The sequence below is a fragment of the Cryptomeria japonica genome, unplaced genomic scaffold, assembly GCF_030272615.1.
Source record: "Cryptomeria japonica unplaced genomic scaffold, Sugi_1.0 HiC_scaffold_221, whole genome shotgun sequence".
Lineage (NCBI taxonomy): Eukaryota > Viridiplantae > Streptophyta > Pinopsida > Cupressales > Cupressaceae > Cryptomeria > Cryptomeria japonica.
In genome coordinates this window covers 215582-234702 of record NW_026729043.1, presented here as the reverse complement: position 1 = coordinate 234702, position 19121 = coordinate 215582, and the positions used below count along the sequence as shown (strand labels likewise).

The following is a 19121-nucleotide window of genomic DNA, read 5'->3' as shown; positions in this document are numbered from 1 at the left end:
ATGAAGTGTTCACGACAAGATGAAAAGCAATTCCGAGCAGAAATTAGTTCTCTTGGCAACATACAACATGTCAATTTCGTCAGGCTACGACGGTTTTGTGCAAAAGGATCAAGACAGTTACTGGTTTATGATTACATGCCCAAGGGTTCTCTAAATTCTCTACTGTTCACCGGTAGTTCCAAAAGTAAACGGGAGGTAGTCGACTGGAAGACCCAATTTGAGATCGCACTAGGCACTGCAAGAGGGTTACTTTATCTCCATGAAGAATGTCGAGATCACATCATTCACTGCGATGTTAAGCTGGAAAACATTCTGCCGGATGGTGATTTGTCACCTAATTTGGTCGATTTTGGGCTAGCAAAGCTTGTGGGTAGAGATTTTAGTCATGTGCCGACCACTACAAGGGGAACGAGAGGATACTTGGCTCCAGAGTGGATCTCCTGTCTTCCCATCACTCCCAAGGTTGACGTCTACAGTTTTGGTATGACACTCTTGGAAATCATTTCGGGGCGAAGAAATCTAGACTTAAAAGTGCAAGATTCAAGTTTGGTTTACTTTCCCCCATGGCCTGCAACTCAAATTCAGCAGGGGAACACAATGAACATTGTGGAGGAGGGTGTTGCAGAGGAGGCAAACATGGAAGAGGTGAGAAGTTTATGTGTTGTAGCCTTGTTATGCATTCAAGAGGATTAGGAAGTGAGGCCTAGCATGATGCAAGTGGTGCAGATGCTGGAAGGGAAGGTGGAGCCTCAAACTCCACAGGTTATGGACAGGCCAGTGGACCGAAGTGACACAAGCAGCATCACCTATAGCCATGTTACCAATTAGAATATTGTAAGCGGTTGGTTAGTGCATTGTAAAATGTAGAGGAAGGTTATTTAAGCTCAAATTTTAGTTAAGATAGCTATACCTGGTATACCTATTTCAATATAAAAAAGCTAGTGAACATTAGGGCATATTAAGTATGCGTTCAGCTCACTGTTTGGACCTTTGGGTTAAATTTGTATTTCATGTGGAAGAAGTGATGGTAACTTAGGGATAGATAACTAATTTTGTTCCTCTCATCAATGGATGTAGGTATTGCTCTTTATTGTAAGTTTTGGATGTCCTAATGATAAGGTTAAATGTTTAAAGTGATTTTTTAATCTATATATTTTTTTAAACTCTTTCATTAGTGGTTGATTTGATAGGAGGATTGAGAATTTTGGAGGTTCTTATTTCATGTAAAATAATCATGTAGTTATTTCAGCTGTTTAAAAATGTTACCACTTTAAAGGTTTTTTAGATTATAGTCCATTTTGTATGTACTAGATAAGGTTTATCATAAGTGAACTTAGCATCTATTTAGAGTTTTGTCTTCAACATTTTATCATTTAAGAAAGTCAAAATTAAATCGGATGAATATTATTTTTTATATATTATAAGTTATTTTATTTGTATATAAATTAAATTTATAAAAAAATCATATTTTAATTTTATTAATAGATTTTCTTTATTTTAAGTGGATACGTGACTTACTTCCAAGATAGATGTGGAATGAATGAATTGTATGATCTATGCTCATTTTCTTCCATATTTCTATTAACATTTTACACTTTCAATATTATTGCAATATCCCTTGTTTTGATTGAAAGTTTCTATTGTTATTCAAAAAATGAATTACAAGAAATTTTTAAATCACACATGCATGAAAAACATGCATAAACAAGTCACGTTTAACATTCCACTCTTTTAATTTTGCCACAACTTTGACCATCACTAATAATATGGTTTCTATTACATACTCCCTTCTAGAAGACAGAGACTATTAATGATCATACACGTTATATTTTTGTTATTCGTAAATGTCTATATGAAACAATCTCCTTTCTTGAGATTCTTGTGAACAAGATTATTGTTTAAGGGAACCTTTTCAACTTATGTCATTTTGTAGAAGGTTCTTTAACCTATGATATTTTTTGATTTAGCACATTCGTTGACGCTAGAATCCATTTATCAGTCAACCATACTACTTTATCTTCACTCAATTTAATCTTAATTCTCAAATCAAGATTGCTTGGGTGGCCTGGACCTAGGTAAAGACTACTTATTCAAATATTTTTTGTTCACATCTTGCTCCATGGAAGTCACCTTCAGAGAGTCGCGTATAATAAGAATCGAGTCTGCTTATAGACAAATTGCCTTGCTGAGATGTACTAGCAAAGACAAAATAAGTGCAAATCGTAGGTTAAATCACTTGCATGGGATTTAGCAAATTGATGATATACTTCTCTTTATGCTCACAATCTTATGTATCGCCCTCCACAATGAATGAAAATAACATGCAAAAGAAATTTTGTATCCTATATGAGGATTTTCCCCTGCAATAAAGAAGTCATTGCCTTTCACATTCTTCTAGATGAAGATGTTTGACCTCTACACAGTTGATTTGCCTTTTCAATGAATAAAAAACCTCACACATGTTTTTTTGGCAGTCTTTTACACATCATAGTGCAAGAGGCATCCTCAATCTCAAAGATTTAGTTTCAACATATTTATTGGTGGAAGAACTCAAGCGAGTTGCAAATTTGACACAAGGACTTCGATTAAGAAATATAACTCCCCCAACAAAATTTTGATTCCTCTTGGATGCCCCATTAAAGAAATGATAGTAAGCATCATGGGACAATGGGGTTTGATTTGAAAATGACACCATTCCTAGCATTCCTGACTCCCACAAAAAGATAAATGGAATTGCACAAATATATTATTAAATTTAAATATAATATTGCTAAAATTGATCAAAAATCATTAAACAATAGAAATACAAATACATTAATGTCAAGTGCACAAATTTTCACACTAAGCTTATTTTACTCATATCTCAAGTGCAAAACTTTGATGGATTCTTGCAATGTGTTGGACCACATGAAATAACGACAGTGTCTGATGGAATATGACTATCATTGTGTTTAGAAGGTATGTGTTTTTCTCTCAAGGTAATCACACAAACACATATAGAATAATGACAGGATAAACACACTTTGTAGACATAGATGATTGAGATAAATTTAAGTGTCTTGCATCATTAAAAATATCTATTAATTATAGATCATAAATACACTAGATATAATAAATAAATTGAAATCATCATATAACTTTATTTATTAACAAACATTCCTCACTAATAATACTAAAGAATAAAATTAATTACATGATCGATCCATCTTGCCTATAAAATATCATGTTGAATTCAAGGTTGAAACATGATAATATTAATTCTTTTCAATATGCCTTTCATTGTTGATTAAAACCATTTCACAACCCTATTTGTGATAAACAAAACATTTCAAATTACTGATGTTATGATCAACTAAATTCCCTAATAGGAAATGATGTTGATGGATGAGGTAACTCTTATTTGCAATTGACTATACTTAGAACTTGAAGAATGTATTGCTAAAAATATAAGAATAAACTTGTATTTGTATTCAATATTGTACTTCATTAGTGTAGAGTACAAGGTAAAGTATGTGTTGTACAACCTTCATTGTAGGTAGATAAAATGAATTACTTTGGTCAAACATATAAACACAATTTGAATCATGTTTCACCATTCAATGAAGGAATTCATCTACAAATAAAATTTTGCAAGATATAATTTATTTAAGATTTATCTTTTTAGATGTTTTTTTTAATGAGTTTCATAGTAAATGTACTCTACTTTGTGTGGTGTGCTTCATGACATGATCTTCTCATTTTTTTAGTGATAAATTGTGTTCTTTATAGCGTATTGGTGGAATGTGGTAGTATTGGCATGACTATTTAACCATTGAAGAGCTTCGAACAATAAAAAATAATTATATTTATGCAAGATATGCATGATTTTCATGGATTAGAAACTATTGATATCCGTGAGGGAGGATTACTTTCTTTTAATCACATGTTTGTCTTTCATGTCACCACTATCTTTAATCTACAATACTACAGTCTCTAACTCTATTGTATTATTATAATATTATATAATATTATTATTTATCTTTATTTATTATCTCTATATACTATTATATTTATTCTACTTCCAATGCATCTGAAAGAAAATATTATAAATTATAATTAAAAAAAGTGTTTATCTATCAATTATCAAAATTAACTAAATATTTTTATTTCTCCCAATTTATAATATTATAAATGTAATGCCATAAATTTCATAATGAAAATAGAATACACACCATTTTCTTTTATTTTGTTTTTGAAAGATCTTTTAACTCTAAGGTTTGATTTGATACTTACATGAAGTAGAGAATGGAACCATTTGGCATAATTCTAGTGGGTGAACAAATATTCACATGCATATTTTGTAACATAGATTATATTATTATGCAATTAGTATCGTACAAAGGTCTTTCAAGGATAGCTATTTGGACAATTATTCCTTGGTGGGTGACCATCTATTGATAGAGAGTGATTAAGTTTTCTCAAGATAGGCTTAGCATTAGGTCATCATGTTGAATTTCTAATGTCATTAGTTAGAGAGTTAATTTAATTTAGTAATAAAGTTTAAATGTCTCATCAAATAGAAAATAGGATCTAGGAGAAAATGATCTACACAAATTATCGATAATGCAAAAACCCAAATGACATAGGTGATAATGGAAGGGGGCTCATGGTTGCGGCTTGGATACACTAAGCTATAATTTCTATAGCTTGGTGTAGAATTATACTATTTTTACATTACTATTAAAATAATCCACACATTTTCCTGATTATTGCCACAATGTATTGGCTTATAGATCATTGAATTTGTGTGTAGTTACGTAGTGTTGAAACTAGGCAGCGCTAGATATGTCTACAACTTTTCCAATAAAAAATGTTGACTAAATGTATAAGTAACACCAGTTTCCTTGATCAATTTGCCAAAAAAATATTATTTACATGAATAGAAGTTGTTGATAGCTTACTGTTGAGTGAAATATGTCGAGAATATTCTTTTGACTAGTAGTTGATATAATCTTTAGCCATGACAATATATTTCATTTTAGTGAAGGAATATTTTCTTTAGAACATTAACTTCTGTTGTTACAAACCAAGCTTATCTCTCTTAATTTTTAAATACCTTATTGAAGTATAACCTTAAAGAGATTATTTTATTTATGATTGCTTTGCACTAGTATTAAATTAAAAAGGGATATTCTTTGATATTCATAGTTAAAGGAGTCTTCTTTTATGTTTTTAGTTACATTTTTTTTTGAGTCATTAAGATTCTTTATTTACTGACCTATGCCTATTCTCAACATAAAAACACACACCTGCAAAAATAGAAATTTGCATAACATGATATTATTTCTCCCAATTTATAATATTATAAATGTAATGCCATAAATTTCATAATGAAAATAGAATACGCACCATTTTCTTTTATTTTGTTTTTGAAAGATCTTTTAACTCTAAGGTTTGATTTGATACTTACATGAAGTAGAGAATGGAACCATTTGGCATAATTCTAGTGGGTGAACAAATATTCACACGCATATTTTGTAACATAGATTATATTATTATGCAATTAGTATCGTACAAAGGTCTTTCAAGGATAGCTATTTGGACAATTATTCCTTGGTGGGTGACCATCTATTGATAGAGAGTGATTAAGTTTTCTCAAGATAGGCTTAGCATTAGGTCATCATGTTGAATTTCTAATGTCATTAGTTAGAGAGTTAATTTAATTTAGTAATAAAGTTTAAATGTCTCATCAAATAGAAAATAGGATCTAGGAGAAAATGATCTACACAAATTATCGATAATGCAAAAACCCAAATGACATAGGTGATAATGGAAGGGGGCTCATGGTTGCGGCTTGGATACACTAAGCTATAATTTCTATAGCTTGGTGTAGAATTATACTATTTTTACATTACTATTAAAATAATCCACACATTTTCCTGATTATTGCCATAATGTATTGGCTTATAGATCATTGAATTTGTGTGTAGTTACGTAGTGTTGAAACTAGGCAGCGCTAGATATGTCTACAACTTTTCCAATAAAAAATGTTGACTAAATGTATAAGTAACACCACTTTCCTTGATCAATTTGCCAAAAAAATATTATTTACATGAATAGAAGTTGTTGATAGCTTACTGTTGAGTGAAATATGTCGAGAATATTCTTTTGACTAGTAGTTGATATAATCTTTAGCCATGACAATATATTTCATTTTAGTGAAGGAATATTTTCTTTAGAACATTAACTTCTGTTGTTACAAACCAAGCTTATCTCTCTTAATTTTTAAATACCTTATTGAAGTATAACCTTAAAGAGATTATTTTATTTATGATTGCTTTGCACTAGTATTAAATTAAAAAGGGATATTCTTTGATATTCATAGTTAAAGGAGTCTTCTTTTATGTTTTTAGTTACATTTTTTTTTGAGTCATTAAGATTCTTTATTTACTGACCTATGCCTATTCTCAACATAAAAACACACACCTGCAAAAATAGAAATTTGCATAACATGATATTATTTCTCCCAATTTATAATATTATAAATGTAATGCCATAAATTTCATAATGAAAATAGAATACGCACCATTTTCTTTTATTTTGTTTTTGAAAGATCTTTTAACTCTAAGGTTTGATTTGATACTTACATGAAGTAGAGAATGGAACCATTTGGCATAATTCTAGTGGGTGAACAAATATTCACATGCATATTTTGTAACATAGATTATATTATTATGCAATTAGTATCGTACAAAGGTCTTTCAAGGATAGCTATTTGGACAATTATTCCTTGGTGGGTGACCATCTATTGATAGAGAGTGATTAAGTTTTCTCAAGATAGGCTTAGCATTAGGTCATCATGTTGAATTTCTAATGTCATTAGTTAGAGAGTTAATTTAATTTAGTAATAAAGTTTAAATGTCTCATCAAATAGAAAATAGGATCTAGGAGAAAATGATCTACACAAATTATCGATAATGCAAAAACCCAAATGACATAGGTGATAATGGAAGGGGGCTCATGGTTGCGGCTTGGATACACTAAGCTATAATTTCTATAGCTTGGTGTAGAATTATACTATTTTTACATTACTATTAAAATAATCCACACATTTTCCTGATTATTGCCACAATGTATTGGCTTATAGATCATTGAATTTGTGTGTAGTTACGTAGTGTTGAAACTAGGCAGCGCTAGATATGTCTACAACTTTTCCAATAAAAAATGTTGACTAAATGTATAAGTAACACCAGTTTCCTTGATCAATTTGCCAAAAAAATATTATTTACATGAATAGAAGTTGTTGATAGCTTACTGTTGAGTGAAATATGTCGAGAATATTCTTTTGACTAGTAGTTGATATAATCTTTAGCCATGACAATATATTTCATTTTAGTGAAGGAATATTTTCTTTAGAACATTAACTTCTGTTGTTACAAACCAAGCTTATCTCTCTTAATTTTTAAATACCTTATTGAAGTATAACCTTAAAGAGATTATTTTATTTATGATTGCTTTGCACTAGTATTAAATTAAAAAGGGATATTCTTTGATATTCATAGTTAAAGGAGTCTTCTTTTATGTTTTTAGTTACATTTTTTTTTGAGTCATTAAGATTCTTTATTTACTGACCTATGCCTATTCTCAACATAAAAACACACACCTGCAAAAATAGAAATTTGCATAACATGATATTATTTCTCCCAATTTATAATATTATAAATTTAATGCCATAAATTTCATAATGAAAATAGAATACGCACCATTTTCTTTTATTTTGTTTTTGAAAGATCTTTTAACTCTAAGGTTTGATTTGATACTTACATGAAGTAGAGAATGGAACCATTTGGCATAATTCTAGTGGGTGAACAAATATTCACATGCATATTTTGTAACATAGATTATATTATTATGCAATTAGTATCGTACAAAGGTCTTTCAAGGATAGCTATTTGGACAATTATTCCTTGGTGGGTGACCATCTATTGATAGAGAGTGATTAAGTTTTCTCAAGATAGGCTTAGCATTAGGTCATCATGTTGAATTTCTAATGTCATTAGTTAGAGAGTTAATTTAATTTAGTAATAAAGTTTAAATGTCTCATCAAATAGAAAATAGGATCTAGGAGAAAATGATCTACACAAATTATCGATAATGCAAAAACCCAAATGACATAGGTGATAATGGAAGGGGGCTCATGGTTGCGGCTTGGATACACTAAGCTATAATTTCTATAGCTTGGTGTAGAATTATACTATTTTTACATTACTATTAAAATAATCCACACATTTTCCTGATTATTGCCACAATGTATTGGCTTATAGATCATTGAATTTGTGTGTAGTTACGTAGTGTTGAAACTAGGCAGCGCTAGATATGTCTACAACTTTTCCAATAAAAAATGTTGACTAAATGTATAAGTAACACCAGTTTCCTTGATCAATTTGCCAAAAAAATATTATTTACATGAATAGAAGTTGTTGATAGCTTACTGTTGAGTGAAATATGTCGAGAATATTCTTTTGACTAGTAGTTGATATAATCTTTAGCCATGACAATATATTTCATTTTAGTGAAGGAATATTTTCTTTAGAACATTAACTTCTGTTGTTACAAACCAAGCTTATCTCTCTTAATTTTTAAATACCTTATTGAAGTATAACCTTAAAGAGATTATTTTATTTATGATTGCTTTGCACTAGTATTAAATTAAAAAGGGACATTCTTTGATATTCATAGTTAAAGGAGTCTTCTTTTATGTTTTTAGTTACATTTTTTTTTGAGTCATTAAGATTCTTTATTTACTGACCTATGCCTATTCTCAACATAAAAACACACACCTGCAAAAATAGAAATTTGCATAACATGATGGTTTTTCATCATATTTTTTAGGTTTTAATAGCATTGTGGAGGCTGATTATGAGGATTCGAATGATGAAAATCATGTGAAAAATCTATCATGATTTGCATATTTTGATTTTGGTATGGAATGTGGTTTTGTGTGGAGATTAGTTGTGTCTCATATATTGGCCAAAAATAAAGGAAAGCCAGTAATGGTGCATGAGGGGAGTAGATTTTTATAATTTCTTCCTATATAATTTAGGGGATTGCAGAATTATTAGCCAATAGGCTATATATGGTGGGCATCACCCACCAAAATTCAGAAATCTCACGTCGTTAAATTGTCTCAAAATCATATAAAATTTAAATTAAAACATAATTAGATAAGTATCATTTATTATAGTGTTAATAAATCTAAGATGCACTAAAAACAAAGAGAAGTGCTAAGGGATTGTAATTGTTAATCATTATTATTGTTGATTTATATTATTTAAAATTAATTTTATGTCAAATTATTTTTATCCTTGATTCTTGCAAAATCATATTACTTACATTTTAAATATATAGTTTTTATCTTATGATATTTAAAAAAAATTAATAAAATTAAAAATATTTTCACAAAATTTAGAACAAAGAATCAATACAAGAGATAGGAAGGTTTGCATAATATTTTTTTAAAATTATATTTAAATAGCTCATTAATTAAATAATGAAAAAACATTAAAAATAACATTAAAGGATAATAAATAATAATTTTTATAGCCTGTAGTCAAGAACAACATATCCAAAAACTAGCCCAACATTGATGATATATTAAAAAGGAATGGCTAAAACAATATTGTCTACTAAGTCAAAATAAAAAATTTCTCAAGTATGAAAAATTATAACAAGATAGGACAGTCTAAATATTAATTATTTATTAATATTTTATTATAAAATAAAATTAAAATATTTAATTTCAAATTTTTTCCATATAATAGTATTTTTTCTAGCACACGATCATATTATTCGAAAAATAAGTAGATATGACATAGCCATTATTTTCTCCTAATTTCAAATTAGTTTTCAAACTCTTGCTTCAAATTCAAATTCATTGTTGATCAAGCTTAACTTTTGTGATTCTCAACACTTCCTCTTCATAAGGGAAAATGACTTTTGACTTTTCCATAAAATTTTCACCACTTTCTTCCTAGGTTACATAGGGAGGGTCATAAATTGATAAAATGTAATATTTATACATAAGTAATTATCCAACTCAAAGCTAGACATATTAGGTACTTAATTTCGAAAAAGAATTGAAAAAACCTTTTTACACTACTTAGAAACATAATTGAATAGAGTCATGTTATAATATAACATAATTTTCAACATAAAAATCTTAGTTTCTTCATGGGTCTCAATCCGTGTCACAAAGAATTTACCACATCGAGATTTTTTTGAGAACGTTTAAATATTTCTATTAAACTTTATATCACTTACATACTTAAAATATTTGATAGTAAATATTAGATATAAATAAAAATATTATAAATTAAGCTTAATAACTCTTGTACACAATTTATATAATAATAATATTCTATTTGTTTTCTTTCTAATTCTAATAGAATATAAATAAAATTTATTCATAATATTAATATAAGAAGAATCTAATTACTTATAAATTATGTTTATCATGAATTAATATCAAAACCTATTTTATTTTATAAATTATATAAATTTTGATAATAACCAAAAATTCATAACTGTATATCATCAAATATTTTTTTAATTGAATTCATTACAAAAATAAATACATAGAGGTACCTAGCATATCTTAACCACTTTAAGTTCATATTTTGTTTTCAAAAGATCAATGAAAAGCTTTCTTTATCAAAATTTATGACTGACTACTTTAAGTTTATCCTTTGTCTTCCAAAGATCATTGAAAAACTTGCTTTATCAAAATTTATAACTAAGGGTTCAATTATGAATGGTGAATAATAATAACTGATATTAATATGAATATTTGTATCCTTACTTTTAGTATCATAATTTATATCTTAATTGTTGTTAATGTTGCCCACCAATTATAAACGACTCCTCTCCCTTTCTTTAAAATTTAGAAAATGAAAAAACATAAATTAGGCACATGCCTTGATTGACCCGTCTGCACGTTGCTCTTCCACGTTCTGGTAAATTGTATTGATTTTCTTCCATGTTCAGTAAAATAAATAAGCCTTTGTTTGGACCGAATCCTTGAACAAATAAATTAGATATTGATTAGACTGAATCAACATTGCAATGCCTATTTAACGCATGTATGGGAGCGCCTATTTATAGCACCATTTGGCTTCTGATAGTCAAAATACCTCATTTAAATATGAATTTGAACTTACACATATTTTTCTCACGTGTAAAATGACAAATAACTTCAATAAAATATCTTATTGTTAAATTGGAATAATTTCCTTGAAAAATCTTTACATTTAGAAGTAAAAAAGAAATGATTTCAATAGCACGGTGAACCCTAAAAACTAGGGTTTACGTTTACACGGTCATATCACCTTTCTGAATGTCGAAGTCCGATATCCCGTTTAAGCCAAAATTTTATAGATTTCACCGTTTCTGCAACACCATAAGACGCACTGTCAATTATCATATATACACCATGCACACTTGCAATTGGTGTCAGGCTTAGCACAGACCCGTTCCCTGCGGCGCCTCTTCTTTCCGATGCATTTTGCAAAACAGAACTAAACGAAATAGGGTTTCAATTTTGGTACATCCAATTTAGGGCTTCTACTAAGAAACACAAAATATATTTAAAGTGATAACCAGCTAAAATAGTAGAAACTTGGCACCTAAACTATTTTATAGAATGCCACATTGCATTGTTTCTGTTGCACTACATGAACCAACGATGCCTACGAATAAATTCAAAACATTATAAAATTGATTTTTGAACGTTGTAGTCTTGGATATTCATGCGTTCTCTTGCATCGGAGATTACAAGAGACGGTGGAAGTTTTAACATATAAAAGTCTATCATCTAGTTATATTATAATCAACTTGCATAATTTATTTTAACTATTAAAGCTATAAAAGATTGGTTAAATCATAATAATATAAGCTTGGTTAATTTTTAAACTATAAAAATTATAAAAAACATTTTTAATTGGAATTTGATACTAATTTGATTTTGAGATGGTAGAAATGGACATTTGTCTATTTCATAATTTTTATGGTGCTAAAATATGGTTCATTGATGTTTTGACAAATATTTATTGCAAGAATTATCATCTACCAAGATATACATGATTTTCACGTATTAGAAATTACTTATATTAAAGAAACTCTTAGATAAGCATTGGCCATGAAAGTAAATGTAGGTTGTTCTTTTGAAGAGAAAGTACCTCTTTGCAACAAAAAAAAAAAGATTTTATTTTTCCTCAATTTGTATTTATTAAAATCTATGTGGTATACAAAGGGAGAGAGTGATAAAAGAGATATAGGGAGAAATATAGAAAGGGGAAAGTACAAGACAAGAGGACATGAAGAAATATGTAGAGAAAAGTAAATAGAGAGAGGAAAAGGAGATAAAAATAAGAGATATAAAAGGAAAGAGAGATAGTTAATGTAGAGATTGGATTTTGATCAACTCTTTTATATCAAGAATTCAAACATCTATGTAAGTGTAGAATATTGTGTTAAGAATATTCTTCTAGATACGTTTTCTATTTTGTTGTTATCTTGTTCACATATTTATTTCTTAGGTGTGAAATCTTGCATGTAAATGCATATTTAATTCTATAAACAACAACTATTCTAGGTTGCAGTGCACTATGTACTTATTTCTAAAGTAATCCAAATTGATCCTTCAATCTTTCGATTATTGGAATGGTTTGTAGTTTGCATATTGACTATTATTCTTGGTTCTCAAATGATATGAGAGCTAAAATATCAAATGATAGTTGCTTGTAGGTTGGTCCATGTATTGGGAGGTTTATTCCATACCAGTGGCATGCGGTGTGTTGTACAAAAGCAAGGCATTGCATGATGGGATACTGATCCCATCAACAAAACTTTGTAGAAAAATAAGGGTAAACCAAAGGATGAAACAACGATCAGCAACCGAGTAAGGCTTGGTAGTCAAAGCAGCCCAAAGGAGCACTAAAACCCCCACAATAGTAGAAGAGAAATGAAACACAATCCTCCACCCACATTCCAAAGGAGTGAAGAAGATGGGACTATAGATCAAAGGGAGGGTCACAAAGGGACTTGCTCTAGGCATCCAGTGCTAAACAAAAAAGAACATAAAATCTCTACCACAAACAGATCCCCCCCCCACACACACACCCCTACAACAAGCAAAGAAACCAGCACTAGCACCCAAGTAGAGAGGAGGGATTCCTTTAATAGAAAAACCATAGGAATAAGGGCTAATGACAACCTGAAATATAATCACTAGCCACCAAACCCAACATAAACAACAATCGCTACCAATAGGAGCACCAAGTGACCAAGGGGCAAAGGATCCTTGCACACTACGACTAGAGACACCCTATATATAACTCAACACAAATGAAATCCAAACGAAACTGGAGGGGAACAAAAGAGAGGGGACACAACCCCAATTATAGAAAGAACTCCCTACAAAGAACCCCAACAACACCATAGATCACTAGAAGAGGGTAGGCATAGACCCAAAGGGAAGTACCCAACAGAGGGTGGGGCTCCAAGAGCCAAGTACACCAAGAGAAAATGGCAAAGGCCAGAGACAAAACCAAAAAGACAAAAACCCTTATTGATCCAAAGGGGGACAATAGTGGAGCAAGAAAACTGCTATTCCTGCACCAACCTAATAAGGGGCCAACAAGGATCAATTCCCTCAAGCAGGTTGAGAGGAAAACACCAATGAGAGAAGGAAACTCTAGAAGACACATCCTCCACAAACCCCAAGGAGAAACACAAGGCAAAGCAAAGTCCCAAAACCAACCGGGCAATAGACCCAATCCCATTTGGGTCACCATCGCCATCTTCATCTGCTTCCTCTACAACATCCAAAACCCTACCACTCCTTCCTCCTCTTTCGCACACCGTCAATTTGGTTAACTTGTTAATAGTAAAGGATCATATATGTTAGTTGTGTTAGTTTTATAATTACATGTTAGCAATATATTTTATAAAATAAATATTTAAACATATTTACCACATGAGATATTTTTGCATTATTTATAACACTTTTTCAGTGTGACAATTAAATAGACATATTTTAAAAACACATAAATTATGATGGTTAAATAGAGGTTTTTTAAATCTTGCCACCAAGATTCAAACACCATTGTGATGTTATTGTTGAGTTCTCATATAAAGATGTGGTACTCCATTTGTAACCTCGCCAATTTATAACTCTCACACAAACCATTTACCTTAAAAAAAATAAAAATTAATAATAAAAATTATATTAATGATATTATTTAGAAAAATAAGTTTTAAATTAAATATAAAATTCAAATACAAATTAAATTTATTTGCCACCAAGAATCAAACTCTATTGTGTTTTTATTATTGATTTCTCTAATGACAATGAAGAAACCCATTTAGAACCTCACTAATTTATAACTCTCACGAGATACATTTACCTTTAAAAAATAAAATAAAATGATGATAATTTTTAATTATAAACATAAACATTATAATAATAATATTATTTTGAAAATTAATTCTTAAATAAAATATAAGATACAAAATATTATGATTGTTTCTTAGATATGGAACATAAATAAAATGATGACTTACATAAATTTATTGACTACTCAAAATTGAATTTACCTAGCAACTAAAGTTTAAGCTTAAATAGCATACCTCTACATTATTCTAACTAGTAACATTTCAGTCACTATAGCTGTTACTATTGCTTTGGTCTCCATCGTTGTCCGTCAGAGGAGAGCTTGGAACATGTGGAGTTCGAGGCTCCATCTTCCCTTCCAGCATTTGCACCACTTGTCTCATACTGGGCCTCACTTCGTCATCCTCTTGAATGCATAACAATGCTACAACACATGATCTTCCCACCTCTTCCATGTCTGCCGCCTCTGCAATACCCTCCTCCACAATATTAATCGTCTTCCCCTGTTGAATTTGAGTTGCAGCAAACGGGGGAAAATAATACAAACTTGAATCTTGCACGGTTAAGTCTAGATTTCTTCGCCCAGAAATAATTTCCAAGAGTGTCATACCAAAACTGTAGACATCAACTTTGGGAGTGATGGGAAGACCAGAGATCCATTCTGGAGCCAAGTAACCTCTCGTTCCTCTTGTAGTGGTTAGAACGCGGCTTAAATCTCTACCCATAAGCTTTGCCAACCCAAAGTCGGCCAACTTCGGTGATAAATCACCGTCCAGCAGAATGTTTTCGGGCTTCACATCGCTGTGAATGATGCAACCTCTGCATTCCTCGTGGAGGTAGAGTAACCCTCTGGCGGTGCCTAATGCAATCTCAAATCGGGTCTTCCAGTCGAGTACCTTTTTCTTACTCGTGGAATTACTTGTGAACAGGAGGGAATTGAGAGATCCGTTGGGCATGTAATCATAAATCAGTAACCGTTTTGATCCTTGTGCACAAAACCCTCGCAGCCTGACCAAATTCACATGTTGTATGTTTCCCAGAGAACTGATTTCCGCCCGAAATTGTTTCTCATCTTGCCTTGACCCCTGCATTTTTTTAACGGCCACAAGCGTACCGTCTTGTAGAGATCCTTTGAACACTGAGCCGGATCCTCCGCTCCCCAACTTAGACCTGAAATTCCTTGTTGCAATTTTCAACTCCTTGTAACTAAACATTCTCAGAAAAGAGTCCGAGGAATCTGCAGGCCTGTCCATCGACCGCTGCTGATGCCTCCGCCAAATTAAAACTGAACAGATACCCAGGGCAACGGTGAGTGCACCAACGATACCCAGCACGACGCCTACAATACTTGTGGTTTTGCTTTTCATTGAAAGTTGAGAAGCACCTACTCTAATGAAGACATTTGAATTGATTTTTGATGGAGTAGAGTTGCGCATGTTTAGCAAATCTCCAGACCAGACTTGGCACGCCCCTGAAGACGGATTGAAAGCAAACGCGGTGCACGAACAGCTGCGGAGGCAGGCTTCCTGGCAATCTTTCTTTGTGGATGCAGCGTATGAGGAACCCTCATCAGGCAAAGTTACACTATTGTCGATGAATCGGTCAGTGCTGCAGTTTAACGGGCTCTGCCGAACACAGCCACTGGACGCCCAATCTTGCGAAAGCCAGGCGCGATCGTCTGTGGGTTTGAAGCCTTCATCGCAGCTGCAGAGCGGAAGATTTCTGGAGTCACAGGCTGCGTACGCACCACAGGTACCATATACGTCGCATGCATCTCTGGGCACAGACCAGAACATGCTCCAACCCGTGCTTTCGAATGAAGATTGTTGCCCTTGTCCGAACTTAGTCAGGACGAAGCGTGCGAGAGCATTGAAGTTAGGAACCAACATATAAGTGAAATACAAACCAGAGCTATCACCTTCAACGCTGACATTGAAAAGTTGTTTGTCTGCAATTTCTGGAATTCCACTGAAAATTTTGCCGTCCCAAGTTCCAGTCGTCCAATAGTGTACAGAATTGTTCCATGTCAGAACAAATTGTTTTGCACCAGACGGATCCATGTGTAGGGCAAAAAGCCCAGGAGCAGGATCCAATGAGCTTTTCCAAGAGACTAACTTTTGCTGTCCACCGAACCTCATCCCGGGCAACAAGGTATCTACAGGATTCTCGAAACTCTGCCAAACAGTTTCAGATTTATTGCCATCGGTCAGAATTAGAAAATTACCAGAATCCAATATCACAGCTCGGAAGGCCTTGTTTGTTGTGTTGACTGACCAAAGAGATGCGCCCTCTGCATCGAACAATACCAGATTACCTTCTCGTGACAGCTTCAAAACGCCTGACCGGTTTCTCGCTGGAGTCTCCCTGTTGGCCACCCAAACATACGTCTTCTCTGGAATTTTGGCATACCAGATGCCAATATACCATTTGCTTCCATTTGGGCTGAAGAATCCCAACTCAAATGTGCCATTCTTTGAAATGATTGTCTGCTTTCCAGTAAGCGAGGCACCCAGCGAAAGAGTATCTCGAGCACCACTATTACTGTTCAGTTGAATAAACAGGGTACCTGTAAAAAGCAGGCTTAAGAATATATTTCCCATGAAGTCCCTTGAAAGGATAGCGTGAGTTCCAAGAGAGCTTCCCCTTGACAGAGCAGCGTCACCTCCAAGAGGCCATCAAATTCAATGGTCGCCTAACTGTATTGAAGCCAAAAACAAAAGTTGTGGGTAATGTTTTCCTCTTGCGTAGCGTTCCAAAGGTTTCACAAATACCATCTGTCAATTTAATAATGGCATTGAATGTTTTATTTATTATACCATTGATCTTTTTTTCTGTATATTTATTTCTTCTTCTTCTAATTAATTAAGCAGATAGGCTTTTAGTGGGGGCTTTTTGCTCGTCGAAGTGTAAGACAATCCGGCAATTGTTGCTTTTCGGTGACCAGTCACTTTTCCCGGTGAGCGGCAGGTGGCTTCTTGATTGTTTGGCTTAGATTTTGCACGAATCTTGGAGAAGTGACGAATGGTAAATTAAACAAGCTCAGTGCTTCGGTGGCTTTTTTTGGGTGCAGGTTTGGAAAGAAAGAAGGATGAGAGGAAAAACCCCAGATCTGCTTTGGGAAAGATTTCTGGAAACTTTTAACCCAACTGTAATCTTTTTTCTGTCTTATGTAATTTTTTGCAGCACTCAATAGTTAATTTGTAGCAATATTTGGTGTCATTTTCCTCCAAATTTAACTGTAGACTAAAATCTTAGGTGGTGGGTTTGTTAGGGTTTACGAAGTGAGAAGTTTTTCATAACTGATCTTCATTGCAGGTAGCAACATATTCGTTGGATTGTCGAAGCTTTCCGAAACCACAATATCACTTGTATCTTCATAGTATTATTTCACTGTTGCTGTAACTGCCTTCGATGGTAGCGATTATATTGACATGGTCACTGATAAATTTAGTGAACTGGGAAATGATGCATTTAAGCTGTTGTGAACCTCCCCCAAAGCTTTATAGTTTGCAGAGTTTTCTCTCTGGTTTACATTTTTCTATGGCCAATTATACCTATCAATCAAAACTATAATCTTGTGGGTGTTTACTTGGTTAGTTTTTCTTGTGCTCAATTTAGAGCTTTCAAACTTATAGGTTTGTGGGTATTTGATTTGGTCGCATTTTCCTATTCCCTATTTAATAATCTATCTTGGGTATTTGGTTTGGATGTCTTTTCGTATGATTAGTTCTGTCAATCAAACTTATAGTTATGTGGGTGTTTAATTCGATTTCATTTTCTTTTGCCCAATTGTCTCAATCATTGTCTGCATAGCTAAATTAATTGTATTTGATTTGGTTATTTAACAATATTTTGGATTAGATCTTTTTGTGCAGTTATGACAAGAAGTACAGTTCGATCAGCGAGCTTGTGTAGCGATACAATGCTTTTGTTCAGAACATGGATTTAATGGAGTCAACAAACAACATGAATCTTCCTTACACTTTCAGAATTAACGGTAACTCACTCATGTCTTCTTAAGGAAAACATTTAGCCCTATTTAAGAATCTAGATGTTGGATTGAAGTTGGGATGTTGGCATGCCTCATGAATTAATTTTGAGTGGCTTATTACAATGTCTGATTAGCAGTGAATTGGTATAAACCTAACAAATTGAGAAATCTATAGGGTATTAGATTGTTTGAACTTCGGGGTTTATAATCTAGGTCAACCATCTATTTATACAGGGATTGCAGGAGAATTACAAGCTTAGGACGTGGTCTTATCTGATTTCTTGTAAGAGGGTTATGCTTTCCATGGAAGATCCAAGGATCAATTATGGTCTCATAAGAAATTAGGCATTAGAGTCTTTGTTTAAGCCATAGATCAAACAAATCTTTGTCCGACTAAGATTTTTTTTCACGTAATAACTATCAAATGAAAACATCATTTCGTTTATATGTAGAAATTTGTATTTTGAGCTCTAAATACTTCTTGTAAGGTCATTTAGACAGCTCAGCTCATTGGCAGTAGTCGACTCAGTCTAATGGAAACAAAAATGATCATCCTTTGGTCTATGTGGCTAGAATAAGGCGTAGTTTCTTTTTTGAATATAGGTTAGAACACTGTCATGAAATTTTCATATGAGAGGTAGGGGTGACAATCAAATTCCAAACCTGATTGAGACCTTATCCACTGCTTAGAATCCATTAAGA

General features: G+C 32.4%; 2 protein-coding genes across 2 annotated transcripts; one reads left to right on the top strand and one right to left on the bottom strand.

The window, feature by feature from the left end:
* On the top strand, window positions 1-828 carry LOC131061751 (G-type lectin S-receptor-like serine/threonine-protein kinase SD2-2). Its single transcript, XM_057995575.2, has 2 exons — window positions 1-645; window positions 727-828. Exons 1-2 carry the CDS (start codon window positions 1-3, stop codon window positions 826-828), a joined length of 747 nt encoding a protein of 248 aa, XP_057851558.2.
* A 13771-nt stretch (window positions 829-14599) lies between these two features.
* Window positions 14600-15887, bottom strand: LOC131868840 (G-type lectin S-receptor-like serine/threonine-protein kinase At2g19130). The gene has a single exon (XM_059215680.1). The coding sequence runs from the start codon at window positions 15862-15864 to the stop codon at window positions 14692-14694; it is 1173 nt and encodes a 390-aa protein (XP_059071663.1). The 5' UTR covers window positions 15865-15887; the 3' UTR covers window positions 14600-14691.
* Between the last annotated feature and the right edge of the window lie 3234 nt (window positions 15888-19121).

Excerpts from the sequence above, each read along its gene's own strand:
- LOC131061751 (XM_057995575.2), top strand. The coding sequence starts at position 1 with ATGAAGTGTTCACGACAAGATGAAAAGCAATTCCGAGCAGAAATTAGT. Across the intron at positions 646-726 it reads AGGAGGCAAACATGGAAGAG|ATGCTGGAAGGGAAGGTGGA; the intron begins GTGAGAAGTTTA and ends CAAGTGGTGCAG.
- LOC131868840 (XM_059215680.1), bottom strand. The coding sequence starts at position 15,864 with ATGCGCAACTCTACTCCATCAAAAATCAATTCAAATGTCTTCATTAGA.